Source organism: Vanacampus margaritifer, chromosome 4, assembly GCF_051991255.1.
Source record: "Vanacampus margaritifer isolate UIUO_Vmar chromosome 4, RoL_Vmar_1.0, whole genome shotgun sequence".
Taxonomy (NCBI): domain Eukaryota; kingdom Metazoa; phylum Chordata; class Actinopteri; order Syngnathiformes; family Syngnathidae; genus Vanacampus; species Vanacampus margaritifer.
In genome coordinates, this window is record NC_135435.1 from 32507750 (window position 1) to 32523423 (window position 15674).

General features: G+C 53.3%; 2 protein-coding genes across 3 annotated transcripts; both read right to left on the bottom strand.

Annotated features, from left to right (window-relative positions):
- Positions 1–163: 163 nt before the first annotated feature.
- On the bottom strand, positions 164–9326 carry chsy1 (chondroitin sulfate synthase 1). The gene is made up of 4 exons (XM_077562766.1): positions 8641–9326; positions 7030–7528; positions 2784–3200; positions 164–2266 (listed from the first exon to the last, which is right to left on the bottom strand). Exons 1-4 carry the CDS (start codon positions 8937–8939, stop codon positions 1061–1063), a joined length of 2421 nt encoding a protein of 806 aa, XP_077418892.1. The 5' UTR covers positions 8940–9326; the 3' UTR covers positions 164–1060.
- Positions 9327–10096: 770 nt separating this feature from the next.
- Positions 10097–15025, bottom strand: selenos (selenoprotein S). Of its 2 annotated transcripts, none has more exons than XM_077564850.1 (7): positions 14897–15025; positions 14678–14818; positions 13354–13488; positions 12980–13086; positions 12823–12912; positions 12093–12165; positions 10097–11389 (listed from the first exon to the last, which is right to left on the bottom strand). In XM_077564850.1, the coding sequence occupies exons 2-7, from the start codon at positions 14787–14789 to the stop codon at positions 11307–11309; spliced, it is 600 nt and encodes a 199-aa protein (XP_077420976.1). In that variant the 5' UTR covers positions 14790–14818; positions 14897–15025; the 3' UTR covers positions 10097–11306. The 2 variants fall into 2 exon arrangements, with proteins under 2 accessions (XP_077420976.1, XP_077420977.1); XM_077564851.1 differs by having other exon boundaries at positions 14678–14830; positions 14897–14983.
- Positions 15026–15674: the final 649 nt, after the last annotated feature.

The following is a 15674-nucleotide window of genomic DNA, read 5'->3' on the forward strand; positions in this document are numbered from 1 at the left end:
CCTTCGACCCCAATATTCAATTTGGCAGAGATATCTTTTGTTGAATTATATTTCTTTCATTGAAAAAATATACCTTCCCGCCTGTAAGCAGGATTAAATATGTTAAAATGTTACAATGGCGCTCCATGGACACGACGGCGAGTCAAGCATGAAGAAGCAAATATTCCAAACGTTTCCTCCACTTTATTTTATCAATAGAAAAATCTTCCCACGTGGACAGAGTTAATGGAGTCAAATTTATAAAAGATGATAAATAATAATAATAATGATGATGGTCTTTTTTGTCACGCGTGGAACACGAAACAAAAACAAGGACACCGCCCCCCCCCCTTTTTCTATTGGGTGGGGGTCAGGAGGCGCCCGCTGGGTCTTTGGTGACAGCAAATCCTTTTGTTACAATCGTCAGTCAAGAAAATCGAATCAATTAGACGTGAAATCCAGCAGTTGACGAGTCCAGAGAACGTCATCTTGATGCTCAAACTTGGCCTTGTTGAAATTGTCCAAATCTTGCAAATTTCTTCCTCTCCCAAGTGCTGAGATTGGAATTTTTCAAAAGGAGACGTTCGCTTTTACTTTGGAAAATGCCAGTCAACATTTCGGACGCATCATCTCGAATTATTATCAATTTATGTTGCTGTTCATTTGAAATCTGGAAAAAGGGATGGATTTTTTTTAATGATTCACCAATTTAAAAAAAAATCATACGATTGAATGACTCAAAGAGTGATAAAAGCAACGGATGTCAAGAAATGGAAAATGTGGTCGCAAAGTTGTACGCGCGTGTGCCTCGAAGGGGTGTGGCCTCGTGAATGATGTCATCATCCCATGCGGTTTGTGGCCGACAGCAAACCCTGGCGAGGCTTCGCATCATGTGTTTGCGTGTTGGAGTGTTTGTCATCTTCAAGCTATTCAAAGCCCCGAAAATTAAAACTTCAAATTTGGCTGACCGCAAAAAAAAGCCAAAAAGCGACGAGTCGAGGCACCGAAAACGCTGGAAAAAAATGCGCGTGTCAACATCCCAAAGTAGCAAAGCAATAAATTAGGCGGCGGGTGGGCGGGGTTAGGCTGTCCTGAGCGAGGCGTTGGCGGGCGGCGGGCCCGGCCGGTTCTTGTCCAGCCAGAGTTGGGCCAGCTGTTGGACGGAGCCCCGCGAGGACGCCCGGGACCCCAAGCACATCTTGTACTGCTTGGGCTCCAGCTTGGGGTCGCAGGTCACCGGGTGGTGCACGTGCACGATCCCCGGGTCGCTGCTGCGGAAGGGCGCGGCCGCCCCGGAGCGCAGGAACTTGTCAAACAGGTCCACGTCCTCCAGCCCCCAACCCCGGATGGACGTGTCGAAGCCGCCGGCGCTCGCCAGGTCCGCCTTGTGGGCGCACACCACGCCAAAGCCAAAGTTCCGCCACAGGCCCGTCTTGGCGGTGAAGGCGTAGGGGTTGGCGGCGGCCGCCCCGCCCGCGCCGCTCCCGCCGCCGGGTCCGTACACCACCTCGGGGTCGTACTGGCTGAAGACCACGGGGAAGTAGGCGGAGCGTCCGGCCGCCGCGTTGGCCCGGCAGCGCTGCAGGAAGTCGGCGGTGAAGAGGAGGTCCACGTCGCAGTAGAAGAGGAGCGAGTCGTTGGAGAAGCGGGCCGAGCCCACCTCCAGCGCCAGCGCCCGCGAGAAGGGGCCGCCCACGGCTTTGATCTCCAGCTCGGCCCGCGGGTACTTGATGTGGTACTCGCGCATCAGCTCCACCTGCTTGACCCGCTCCGTGTTGTTGTCGGCGCTGAAGAGCAGGACCAGAATCTTGACGTTCTGCTTGGGGATCAGACACACGCGCTCCACATTGGCCATGAAGCGCGCAAACACCTCGTAGCGGCCCGACAGCGGCACCAGGACGTTGACCTTCTCGTCCCGGCCGTCGGCACGTTCGCCGCCGGCGCCGCCGTTGGCCGGCGCCAGCTTGAAGGGCACCAGCATCTTCAGCGAGTCCAGCGACAGGAAGGAGAGCGAGTCCGATTGGCGGTTGACGCGCGCCGCCAGCGCGGCGGCGTCGGTGGGCCGCTCCTCGCGCAACTGGATGCGGCTGAAGGTCTGCTGCAGGTACGCGTGCCGGCGCACCGGCACCGTCATGCTCTTGCCTTTGTGCTTCTTGTAGAGCAGCAGCAGGTCCAGCACGTACTCGGCGCCGTACAGCGGGTTGACCCGCCGGTAGCCGTACTGGATCTCCTTGAAGTCGATGACGCGGCCGCGGGTCTTGGCGTTGGCGTTGATCATCTCCATCACCTGCCGGCGACGGGCAAACGTCTGAGCGTGCGTCCGAGCCTTTCGGCGCCTTCAAGTTCAAGTACCGCTGATTGTCACTCACCTTGGTTTCGAAGCGGGCCCGGCCTTTCCGGACCCGCTTCCTTGCTTTCTTTGGAGAAAGGAAGCGGGTCCGGCTTTTGCCAGGCTGGGATCACGTGACCTCACCTCCAAAACACAAACCTTTCAGAGAGGTCCCTTTTTTTTTTCTGATTTCTTTTTCCTTGGCCTCAATTCGGACCCGGCCCAGCCTTCGGACCAGCCAGCCACGTAAGCTTCAATATTCATCAAGGTTCAACACGTTGCCAAACAAAACATTTGACCTCTCTGAATCTTTGATGTGTTTTCGAGTGCTTTGAGTCATGTGATCCACAAGGGCCAATCGAAAGGTGGCTCACATCTGGCGGCCACGCCCCTTTCCCCCCCAAATGGCTGTCCAATTTCACACGCAGTCCTGTGCGATCCTGCGACTTTGAAAGCAGCAGCCGAAGCGACCCACCTGCATGACGATGTCGTCCAGGGCCTGGCGCTGAGCGGCGTCGGTCCCGCGGCGGGGCGGCTGCCCGTCCCAGGCGGAGAAGAGGTGCCTGGCGGTCAGGAAGTCCCACTCCAGGACGTCGCGGCGGCGCCGGGGGTGGAACCTCATGAAGGAGGGCGGCGCCCCCAGACGCTGGTCCTCGCGGCCCGGCTCGGGGGCGCCCAGCCGCGCCATGTGGACCAGCTCGCGGTGGAGGCACACGGTGCGGTGGCGCAGCGCGGCGGCGCGCCGGCTCAGCAGGTAGGCGTGCAGGCGGTACTGGTAGGGCGGGTTCTTGTTGGGGTGCAGCGTGATGGCCCGGTGGATCTTGCTGCTGCGCAACTCGCGGATGAAACCTTTCTTGTTGGGCTCGTAGTTCTCGTAGAACAGCTGCTGCATCTGCAAAGACGACGCCCACAACCCGTTCAAGGCCTCGCCTGGCTAAGGACCGCCCCCTCATTTGAATAACATTTCAACCTGACATCGCGTCTGCAGCATGAAAGAAATCAAGCGAGAGCAGAGCACTTTTATTTATGGATTGATTTTTCATTTATTCTTTGAATCTTCTTTTTTATTCTTATATACACACACACACACACACACACACACACACACACAAAATTGTATATATAAGTTGAGTGTTCACATCTTTTGAAATTCATCGGCTGATTGATGGCTTCCTGGAAAATGACAATCCATAATGGTTGGAAATGATGACACGATGATCAAGTTGTTTACGGGAATGTTGACATCATCAGGCCTGCCTTGTGATTCATTGACTGCCTGTCACGTACGCACGCACGCACGCACGCACGCGCCCACGCACGCACGCACGCACGCACGCACACGCCCCCCCCCCATGAGAAAAAGGCCTCATGGCGCATCTGCTGAGCCAGATCGGATGACTTTTTGACACGCGGATGAGCTGATTTGCTGCCAATCAGGTCACGTGCGCTCCTTCCACCTTTTGCTCCTTCAGGTGTGCACAACTTGGCCACCGGGGGGCAGTATGACTGCCAACTGCTCATGGGATAAGATTCCATTCGGACCTTCTGAGCAGCCTCAGCAAGAAACGGCACGCCGCTCTCACCGTATGCAAATAACAGCTGTCAAATATTTGCCGGGATAAAAAATGGCATCCGCATCGAACACAACCTCTTTCATTAAAAAAATAAAAAATAAAAATGTGCCGAAAAAACGTCTTCTGTTTGAATTCAATCTTAGTAAGTCACAGTGTCCCATCACGACTGAGCTTTCCGTCTTCGGCCTCCGGGCAACGTCGCAATCTTGGAGGAATTTTCTCAAAAGCACGAAATGAGCACAACCGGAAAATCCTCCCCAACAGGTTGGACGTGGTTTCGTTTTGTTTTTTGTTTTTTTCCCGGCACAGGTTAATTGAACACTCCAAATTGTCCATAGGTGCGTTTGTGAGTGCGGACGGTTGTCGGTCTCCGTGTGCCCCGCGATTGGCTGGCAGGCAGTTGAGGGTGGGCCCCGCCTCCTGCCCCGAGCCAGCCGGGATAGGCTCCAGCAACCCCTGTGAGAAACTGGATGGACGGACGTTTGGCGGCAAGGAGAGCGACGGGGTCTTCGTCGGTCCGGCCTTGGTCCTGCTTGCTGATGCGGGCCGGTCCGCAAAGAGCCCAGCGGGTCGGGAAGCGGAAACCAAAGACAAGCCAAATTGGCTTCAAGGCGGCCAACGTCGACCCAAAAGGTCCATGCTGAGAAATTCATCCTTTCACTCCATTTTTTGGTGCTTTTTACCACATTTTCTATTGGTGACGTGAGACAATAAAAAAAAAAGACGACAGTAGAGTCCACCGTCCCATTTTCAAGATTTGTTGCTCGTTAGATGCCATATTTTGCCAAACGATTGTGACGGACTTCTTGAAGGCACCTTCAAAACTTTTGGGACGTACGGTGGCGTGTTGTCCCGGTTTTGGCAGAAGTGCAGTTGGTGGACGAGATTAGACTCGAGCTCCCGCCGAGCCGTTTGGAAATGTCTTCTTTTCTATCGCTCGTCCTCCAAGTGGGCTTTTGTTGAATTGTTTTCCGTTTTGATTGTGCAACAAGCAAGGACGCAGCTCGTGGGCGCGTCCTGCATTTGTCGTCTCAACCGGCGTCCAACGTCTCCTTGTTCACTTCCGAGTCAGCCTCTCCAAATACGGGCGCGCCCTGCGTCTGAGCGAGTGCAGTGTGAAAAGGGCTTGATGTGGACACGAGCGCAGCCAATCCGGCAGCCGACGAGGCGGACGGGACGAGGCATCGGATGTGGACAAGAATTTGTCAACGCAAAAGAAAAGAAAAGCCGCCTTCTGCTTTGTAGCTGCTGAGCGAGCCAGCAAGTTGCAAACGGAAAAAAGAAAAGTTCCAGCAAGGCAACAGTTGTCATCTGCCGCGTTGGTTGCCAAGCAAACACGGGCGGGTCCAGACATCGCGCCCAAGTCCAAATGAAAGCCTTCTCCCAACGCCGTCGCCAACACGCGTCTTTTCCCCGCTGGAGCTAATTATAGCCGCCATACTTGCGCTCGCCAGCGCTGCGCCCAGCTGGCGTTTGGGTCACTCGCCGCTCGCCTTCAGCCGGCGGCGCCGCCCGCCAACGGCCCGCCAAAGGCCCGCCAAAGGCCCACGTGACTGGCCGGCGCCTCATCTGCACCTCAACAATCCCGCGCTCGCTCGCTCGTCCTTTGGCTTCACGCGAAGACAAAAGCGCGTTGTGGCGCCGCCGCCGTCTTACAAACACATTAAAGACGAGGTTTTGTCAGCAGACGGTTGAATTTGTCTGCCACGTGGCGGACTCAAACCCAAAGACGAAGGAAGGAGGAAATGCGCCAACAGGCCGGTGACTTCTCGTGATTTGCCGAGCGTCGGAGGAGCGGCTGGAGTGACCGCGACCGCAGCCGTTCCTCTGGTCGGCCTGCAGATGGCGCCGAGCAGCCGCCTCCGCCAGAAGTCGCCGTTGCTCGCCGTGGAGATTGACAGCAGGAATGCGGGAGGGAGGAAGCGGCGTCGCTTTTAGGACGGCACGCAGCACTGGCGCCGACCCGAGCCGGCCGGGCGCTGCCGCTAAGACGCTTAGCCGCTAATCCGCGCTAATTGGATGCTAGCGGCTCAGCCGCACCGCTGGGATGTGGGTCAGGAAGGTCGGCGCTTGACCCCATCGCGTGCGTGCGTGCGCTCGGGAATGTTAGCGGCGCGGCTAGCGGCGAATGCCAATCGACAGACTCGCTCGTGCAAGCGTCCAATCAGGTCGGGGGACGCTGTGGATGTCTCGCAACCCAGAGGTTGTGGGTTCGATCCCATGTCATCGATTAGCACATGAATTGACAACTTTTGATCATGGTTGAGAGATTTTGTTCAACTTGTGCAAGTCTTGAAAATGGTGTCGGATTTCTCCGTGAAAGCTGACAGACGATCGTCATGCTGAAGTTTTATGTGGCAAACGTTGGGACGCGTCACGGACAAACCAGGAAATGCAACAAAAACGGACAGTTAGGACTGAGTCTGTTGTTGCGTTCCAACAGCCGGTGTTTTTTTCCCGTTCGCATATTTTGTCCATATTGTTGTCCTCCATCTGGTGTGGGAAGTATCCAGTCCTGTGCCCGCCCCCCCCCCCCCCCCCCTCCCAGTGGCAAAAATGATGGCCCCCTCCAGCACAGCTCATCCTTTCTCTAACACGATTGTGCAACCACCGCAGCCAAGAAAATCAACCAATCAGAAGGCCAAAGTGACGAGAGAACAATTGCAATTTGTGTTGCTGGGATTCAAACCAGGATCCCATGACGGCCATCCGCGTGCCATTGCCTGCTAAGCGCCCCGGGGGGGACAATGGCACCCTTGTTGGCCTCAGCACGCAGCTGGAATTGGAATTTGCAATGACGACGATGATGTCATCACTGCTCACTAAAAGGGGCCAATCACGTGACTGGAGCCCCCCCCCCCCCCTCGGCCATCACGCCAGCCGTTAGTGTGACGCGCGCTTGAGGTCAATTGATCTTACCGTAAGCCACGCCCCCCTGACCGAGTAAGCCAATCAAGACGGAAGACGCCATTCATGACGGTCGCGGTTCCTCTGATGTGAAATTGCTTTGGCGCGTCGCGTTTTGCCAGCAAGTCGTCGGACTCGACGTGAAGTGATTGCGTAGAATTCCAGACCAGGACAAGTTCTTAGCGCACGCACGTCAAAGTCAACACGCGGCAACAACAACGGCGAGCGAGCGCAACTGACCTCGTAGGACCAGACGCACTGCACGCCGGCGAAGCGGCGGACGCAGCGTCCCACCTCCACGTCCTCGTGCGTGGTGTGCATCTGGCGCAGGCACTGGCGCAGGTGCGGCACCACGCGGCGCAGGACCTCGCGGCTCATGATGACGCCGGGCCCGCCCATGCAGAAGTTCTCCCCGGGCTCCAGCGCCAGCTTGCCCAGCTCGTCGCGGGCGCCCATGCCCGTCTGGCCCAGGAAGACGGGCGCGCTGCTGTTGAGCGCCCGCAGGAAGCCCTCCAGCCGCCGACCTTTGACGTAGACGTCGTCGTCGGCGCGCATGAACCACTCGTAGCGCTCCAGGTAGTGGTCGTGCATGTACTTGAGCATCATGAAGGATTTCTTCTGCGGTGGGTACGAGTCGTCCACGCCGCGCAGCGCCACCACGGGGACGGGCGCCGCCGCCGGGTCCGAGCCCTCGCTGGAGAAGAACTCCACCCGGCCCGGGATGCTCGACGCCCACGTTCTGAAAAGCGCAAGAACAAAACGCACGTCGTCAACAACGCGAGCTCTCGGCTGACATCAAAATGGCTTCTTTCGTCTTTTGCAGCATTTGGAAATCTTCTAATGCCGGCAACTTGTTTTGTCGGCTTGTCGCGATGTCGTTTCTGCGCGTGTACTTTTGCAGCATCAAACGGTTGGTCAGCGTTTGTGCAACGGCGCCGCTACAATCCGTTTTCTTCTCACCGCGACGCAACCTTCAGCCAAGGCCCGCATACTCGCCTTCGTTATGTTACGCACAACAAATTGCACTCAAGGTTGTCAAACATGTCAAGCTCTCGAGTAGCGAATGCCGGACGGCGGCACGTCCGACAATCGGCGCAAATCCTTTCTTTTCCAGCTGGAACATCAGAATCCCGTCATTGATGAAGTGCAACACGACATGTCAAGAACATGTTAGCGGCCAAATTGAATGGCAAATTTGCTGTGAAGGAAAATTGCCAGCGCCGAGGCAGGCCAAAGTGGACTTTGGGCTGCGTGACAAGCGGCCGCCCGACTTGGACACGTTCAAGTCAACTCGTCACACTTGACATGAGGCCCAAACAAACTCGTGACAAGATGAACGGACGCATTTCCCGTTCTGTGGCCAATTTCCCATCAACTGGTATCAGGGCGGAGCCAGCCGGGGTCAGAAAGCTCCTCCGGCATTTGATTAGATATTCTAAAGGAAAGTCTTTTCTCAGGGTTCGGCTTTCACCAATCGACACGGAATCCTCAAACTTTAGCTTCTTGGCAGTACATTTGTGTGGCCTGCCTCCCTGGAAATCCGATTCTCTTTCCCAGTAAGACGGTTTTAGATCAGAAATGTTCCAACATTTTCTACGGGAAGAATTATCATCAGTCTGTGTGTGATGTCTTGTCCTACTTTGCAAACTAAAAGGTGTTTTTGAATCCGATTCATCGATTCATCCCGACGTGTGAAAAGATCGCCAAAGTAAGTTTGAGTAACTCGCATCTTGTTCCGAAAGCAAGTCGAGAAGCGACTCGAGTGGTTCGGCGAGCGTTAGCCGAGTGCTAATGAGGATTCAGTGAAGCGGTCACGCGCGTGAGCAGACGGCGCACGCGCAGGCATCTTACCTGTGGGCGGCCACGGCGCGGCTGTTGAGGTACTTCTGGGCCGTCATGACGCCCACGAACAGGAAGTTAGCGGGCCCGGCGGCCGGCGTCTCCGTGGCCGGCGAAGCGGCGTCGCGAGGCGGCCACAAGGCGCCGCCGCCGCCGTGGTGGGGGCCGACCCGCTCCTTGAGGCCGCAGCCGGCCGGGTTGCCTTTGGCCAGCTCGGCGGCCTTGGGCAGGATGAGTCTGGAGGCCAGCGTGAAGCCGAGCACCAGACCCAGCAGGACGCCGAACCAAGCTCTCCGGCTCCGACCCGCCATCCCTCCCGACAAGGAGCATGAAAATCAAAAGCTGGCGAGTGTCGGCCGCGCGCGTCGTGCGTCTTGCTCGTGGTTCTTCTTCTTCTTCTTCCTCCTCTTCTTGTGCCCACGTAGCATCCCTGAAAGCGGCCCTCCCCGCAACCGCCCGCCAGTCAGCCGCCGAACCTCGGCTCGACCCGACCCGACCCGACCGGCCGGCGCCCTTTCCGTCTGTGGCTTTTTTGGCCGGGAAAAAAAAATCGGCGGCGGTTACGTTATCTCGCCATGTTGAGTGAGTGCGCGGCGTCCTCGCGCCCGCCAGCGAGCTCGTATGAGGCTGACCTGGCTGAGCGACCCAAGCAGGCTTCCGTAGGTGCGCCTCCTCAGACCAGAGGCGTTCAAGGCACGTGGGAAAAAGCACACTTGACTGACAACTCCCGTACTTTTCTTTTGCCATTCATTATTTTACAGTCTGCCTGTTCAACTATTACAATAGCGGTGCCGGTCCAAATGAAAGAACACTCAAGACATTCAAACGGGAACACTATTTCAGCATTTTGAGGGCTTTCTTGTTAATTGAGGTCAAAAGCAGGTCCTCCCCCCCACAAAAACCTATAATTGCAAAGTCACACATTTTGGAATACAGAACTTGGCAACTTTTCCAAGTGCACTTAAATATTACTTAAAAGCAAAGTCCAATCGCTGTGTTTGACACGTGGTCTCCATGGCCACCAGGCACGGCGCTACACCCAGCTAATGGTGGCAATCAATCAATCTTTATTTATATAGAAATCATTATACAATTAAATATTTTTTAAACTCAAAGTGCTTTACATAGTTTAAAAACAAATTCCCAGCCCACCGCAATACAAAAAACAAAATAAAATAAAAATAGCCTCATCATACATCTGTGTAACTCCGGTTAGGTCCTCCAGTATCTCATTTCACATCCTAATATACATTTCTAAATTACATTTCTCAGCCCCTCCCCCTTTTATCCCGGAAAAACAAGCAAATAAATCCTTAAACCGTGCCTGGGCTTGCTGATCCCGCACACCCCCTGGTGGCCATTAGTTGTAATACAACTGACGAGCCGTGAGACTTTCTTCCGTGTCATGTCGCACAGTGTGCGTGTGTGTGTGCGCGTGCGCGCAAGTAAGAAAGAAAAACTCCAGTCAAACGTTGGCAAGGTTTCATTTATTGCTTCAAAATGTGGACAGCGTTTTCGGCTTTGATTCAAGGGGCCATTTTGTGAAAAGGAGGAAATGAAACTTAGCGCCTGGCGACCGACTTCCAAACAGGCCCTTGTCGATAGTTGGCTTTGCAGCCACACATTTTTGCCGATACCATACCGATACCTGGGTTGTTGTTTTTTTTTCTCAACATGAAAAAGCCGTCCTGCTGTTGGTTCACAGCATTCAAGGGCCAATCGGATCTCTTTGCTGGGCATGCAGTCAACACGTCACACGTCAGTGAAAGTTGTGCACGAGCAGAACACAAGATGCTGCATCCAAAGTCCGATATTAGCGTCGGAATTCATGGTATCGGCATGTTACTTGTGAGCACTCACCGATACCATTGCTTTAATGCGGTATCTGAACAACACTAATTGCGTCACACGTACGTTTTTAGTCGCAAAGTAATTTCGGACGATAAAGTAAGGTAAGATTGGGGGGAAAACGAAAGAAATCTTTTTGGAATTAAAGAAGCGAATATTGAAGCTATTTTGGATGAAAAACAGCAAAGAAACGCTGCGGTTGATCAAGAATGACAAAAGCAAACTCGGACCACATCATTGCACGGCGCCGTCGCTTCCTGGTTGTCGTCTTCTTTTAAATGACTGGTGGAGCACATCTCTGTGGTGTATAGCGCCACCCACAGCGGCGGAGTCGCCTCAATATTCGGAAAAGAACCGTTTTGCACATTTTCAGTGCATTGGCTTAAAACATTTTTTTTTTCTCAAAACAATTGGATGGAAAGCTCATTTCCGGCCTGCTGTGATGTCACAAGTGGCTCATTTACATAACCCCACCACTCTACCAATGGCAAGTTCCAGAGCAGACAGACAGGTAAGCAGAGCTGCGGTGTTGGCACAGATTAGCATGACCGCACGGTGTTTTGAGAATTCTCTTTTGACCAAACAATGACAGGAAACTCAAAGAAAGCAAGCAAAAGCAAATGTCGTGCGTGACAACGTAAACAAACAAGACACCGACGTCGACATTCATCGGCCTCACTCGCTGGCCGGCGGCCATTTCCGAGTGTTGCGTCATCACCAGCCGGCAGCAGCGCCTGGACGCGTTCCATGGAGCTCGCTGCAAGCAGGCGTCAGCCAGCGCTCATGTGTGTGCGCGGGCGTGCGGTGGCGGTCCCGCGCGACCTTTAACCTCATCCGCCCGAAGACGACGGGCCCCGCCTTCCGGGGCGCCACGAGCACGAGCTGCCGCTCTCGCCGCTCAGGGGATTGTACTCTGAAACACAACAAGTTGACAGTCACGTCCTTCCTTCCTCCATTTTGCCCTTGAAATCAACGCGTGCCGTTTGGGGCTCCGCCCCCTGCGCCTGCTGCGCCCCCTGCGCCTGCTGCGCCCCCGGGCATCGGCATCAAGCTTTCTTCACCGCGGCGGCCTTCTTGATGACATGCAAGTTGAAGACAACATGTGACATCAGCGCTGACGCCGGCTGAAACTCATCTGTACTAATAATAATAATAATAATAATGAATAACAACATTGGGCGCCGCCAAATCATGTCTGCGTGGCGCCATTTTGGTCAGTGATGTCATCCGTGGGACATCACACGCGCCGGCACGAGTCTTGCTCGTTTCCTGCTGCGTGTCGAGGCTCGAGAGAATTTGTCATTTTCAAAGTGGCCTGACGGCGGCGAGCGATTGAAAAAGTTTGCCGTCGGGATGAAATGTAAAGAGCGATTTGAAAAGCGCCACCACAGCGTCGCCGCCGAGTTCACACAAAGGTCATTCAAGATGGCGGAGAATTTTTTGCAATTTTTCCACACAAGACCATTTTGTGATGGCTCGGAGACGCGTCGGTGAGGCAAGAGCGCTCGTTTTTCATCGAGTGCAATTTGCCACGGGCGGGGTTGCCGGCATTGTTGCAACGCACGCGTGTGAAAACAACGGCAAGCGCGTGTCGTGCGATTGTGCGATGACGTTACCGGAAGTGCGTAGCGGCGTCTTGTCGCTTTTGGCTTTGGTCGAAGTGCTGGACGAGGCGCCGTCCTCGCTGCTCTGCAAACGTTTGGAAACACAAACACACGTCACAAACGCAATCGTTGCAAAATGAACACAATCACTCGTCTTGGACCTCACGCATGCTTTTCATCATCATCATCATCATCGAGTGCTGCTGATGAAAGTTTGCTATGGGGGGATGGCATTGGCCCCGCCCACTCCCCAGGTTGACGGGCAACTTCAATCGGAAGATTTCCTTTCAGATGAACTCATTCAAAACGTAGCGTGTCTTGCAAAAGTATTCGATTTCGCTCAACAGTGGATTACTCACAAAAACTAAACAAAAAGTTGAAAATATCAAATAAATTTGGTTCCAAAAAATGCAATTTGATCTCTTTATGTTTGAAGCCTGAAGTGAGGCCAAAGGTCAAAAAGCTCCGTATTTCAATTGCAAAGGCGGGCGTGTCTGCTTTTTGTTTTGGCGCCTGCGAGTCGCCACGTCACGCATCAATCAGGTTTTGCCGGGAACTTGAGGTCAAATAGCGAAGGGCCAAATTTCCACTTGATTTCTGCTTTTTCAATTCACTTGGTTTCAATTAGTCGAACCTTTCAAGCTGACGTATGACATGGATGGACACAAGTGTGTGTGTGGGGGGGGCGTGGCCGAGTCGATCCCGGCGACCCATCGCACTCGTGAGCATTTTTGTGTCTGACCTGCAACCGTCTGGAAGCTCCTTTGAAACTCTTGCCCGTCTGCATGTTGTCCCACTCCTCAATCTTCTGCTTGCGCTTCTCCTCCTCTTGCTAAGGCACAGGTCAGTTCAAAGGTCACGAGCTGGCATTGCGTGCGCACGAAGCCGGCGCGCTTCACCTGTTTGCGCTTCTCCCTGAAGATGGCCGCCTTGGCGTCCTGCTCCTGCTGCATCCTCCTCCGAGACGCCTCCATGGCCTCCTGCCTCCTCGCCACCGCTTCGCCATCTTCACGTCAGCCACACAAACGGCAGCTCAGACTCCAGAACGCCGCGCTCGCAATTCGTGGTATCGGCATGTTACGTCTCAGTACGCGCCGATACCACTGTTTTAACGTGGTATCGGGGCCTCTGCCGATACCGGTATCGGTAACGGAACAACACGAGTCCACACTAATGGAGGCGCGCATTGGACGTGCGCCGTCATTGGCCATGTAGAGCGAGTGAGCGAGCGAGCGAGTGAGCGAGCGAGTGAGCGAGCGAGTGAGCGAGTGACCTTGCTGCGTGGATCGCGCATCGCCGCTGGCGCGCCGGGAGCCGCTCCTCTTCTTGGCCAGGTAGAGCAGCAGCGCGCCGAGCAGCAGCAGCGCCGGCAGCAGGTACCAGCAGTGCGTCCGCGCCAGCTCGCCCACTGAAAGACATCAAATAGCGACGCAAACGCTTCGGATCAAATAGGATGCAAATGGAGCTCATCACATCAACACGGCTGCTCGCCGGAACCAAACGGATCCAGCAAGCCAACGTTGAAGATTGCACAGACGGCAAGCCGGGCTCGCTGATCTGCATTTGCAAGCGTTTTCCCCCCCTTTTCCTCAGCCCCGACCGAGACGGATTGGGCCAGATGCGCATCTTCGGATCAAAGTCCGGATGAAAGGAAAAATCACAACTTCACAGATGATTCATTCCATCACTTGATTATTGTTTTCAATTGACAAAGATATCGAATTTTGTCAAATGTAGGCGTTTTCCAGGCTCAAATTGAGGCGGCGGTGCTATCGTCCGGACTACGATGGGTGAGACTACCGATACCAGGTATCGGTGCCAATACCAGTCTTATTTTAAGGTCGATCGGTATTCGCCCTCCTGCGGCCATTTTACCATCAGGGACGAGGGATGAGAAATGAGAGGAATACAAAATTGCCATTTATTTTTGACATTTCTTAAATACAATCCATTAAAAATGACATCCACTAGTACATAAATAGGGTTCGGCTTTGTTGTAAAAAAATTTAAGACGTTAAATGCAAATTTGCTGATGTAATGGGCAAAAGTCCAAAAAAAAAGTCTTGGAAGGGTTAAGCGCACGTCTTCTTGTCTGTGTGTCTTTGGAGTGACGTCATTCAAAGCCATGTGGTTTTAAGCGTGTAACCCTAACCCGTTCAGGAAAGTCCCGAAATTCAAGATGGCATTGGCCAGCACACCCCTGGGGCTGATCGTGATGCAATATTCGAGTACAACATTCTTCCGGTTCTCAACTCAGCGCACGTGTCAGGCCTGCACTTTGTTTGCATTCGAAAGTGGCACAATTTCCTGTCTAAAGTGTGAGGAGCCGCTTTATGTGGTTCGACGAGGGGATGTCGCTAATATTTGTCAGACTCTTTTGTGTTTTAAGGGCTATTGAAATCAACTTGACTTGCTTTTTTCTTTCTTTTTGAAGCAAGTCAGTTGGTTGCGAGCTCGCACCTCCGTCAGCTAACTTGTTTCCCCAAAACGACAGCACAGAAGCAACACGGCCAAACGAGATGTTAAGTGTTGTTTGGCTCTCCGCGAGGGAAGAGCGCCAAATGAAATGTCGGATTTTGTTTTTGTTTTGTTTTTACCCATGAGGCCGAAAGGCGACACGTCGTGCTGCTGCCGCTTCAGCGCTTTGCCATCCACTTCCGGTAACACTTCGCCGTTTTCGTCCACATCCGTAATCTCCACGTCGTCCATTTGGCCGCAAATTCCACGAGCCGAGCAGACTAAAAAATGATCTGAATGAAAGCTGTGACTTTTAATAACTACCAATGAACCAATTTAGGAAAAACTGGGTTGATCACCTTGTCAACTCAGCGAGGAGCCGCGGAGGAAGCTCGACCGACCCAAACAAGCTTCGATTTGACAGGCTTGACAGCTTTTTCTTCTTCGGCCAGGCAGCAGCTACTGGCTGTTCGCATACTCTTTGAATTACTGCCATCTACTGGAAGAGGGCGCTACTACAGCACATCGCAATAGGCACGACTGGGAGAATGGAGCAAATAATGATAAATATTATTACAAATAAAAGACTGATAAAATCATAATCACTGTTGCTTGAATGTTTAAAAAAAAGAAATACATGATATATATGGATATATTGGCAACATATTACAAAATGTTTTTTTTAAAATGACATGTTAAACATATCCACCTATCATATCTTTAATATGCTTATAAAACTTACCTGCAGCGTAATTGGTATCATTATATTTAGGTTAAAACCTTAAATTTTGTTCCCAACCCTATTTCTTACATACGCAGGGTTTAAAGTAAAAAAAAAAAAAAAATATATATATATATATATCCTGAGCCTGAGCTTTTTCCGGGGAGCGGCGTTGCAGCGTCCAACGTGCCGATTGGTTGTTCCACCGACATCAAGCCATTTCTATTGGTCCGAGCGTGTCCGTCTCAGTTGTCCGAAGCATTTCGGAGAGCCGAGAGGTCCGGCGATGGGCCATTGGGGGGCGCAGGGGTGGGGGATACGAGTGTGGCTGGAAACGGCGCTGATGTGTGAAACCCGGAAGTCCGTGGCGTCAACCCCATAGTTGGCGTGATCGCAATTTTGGGCCAGATGAAACG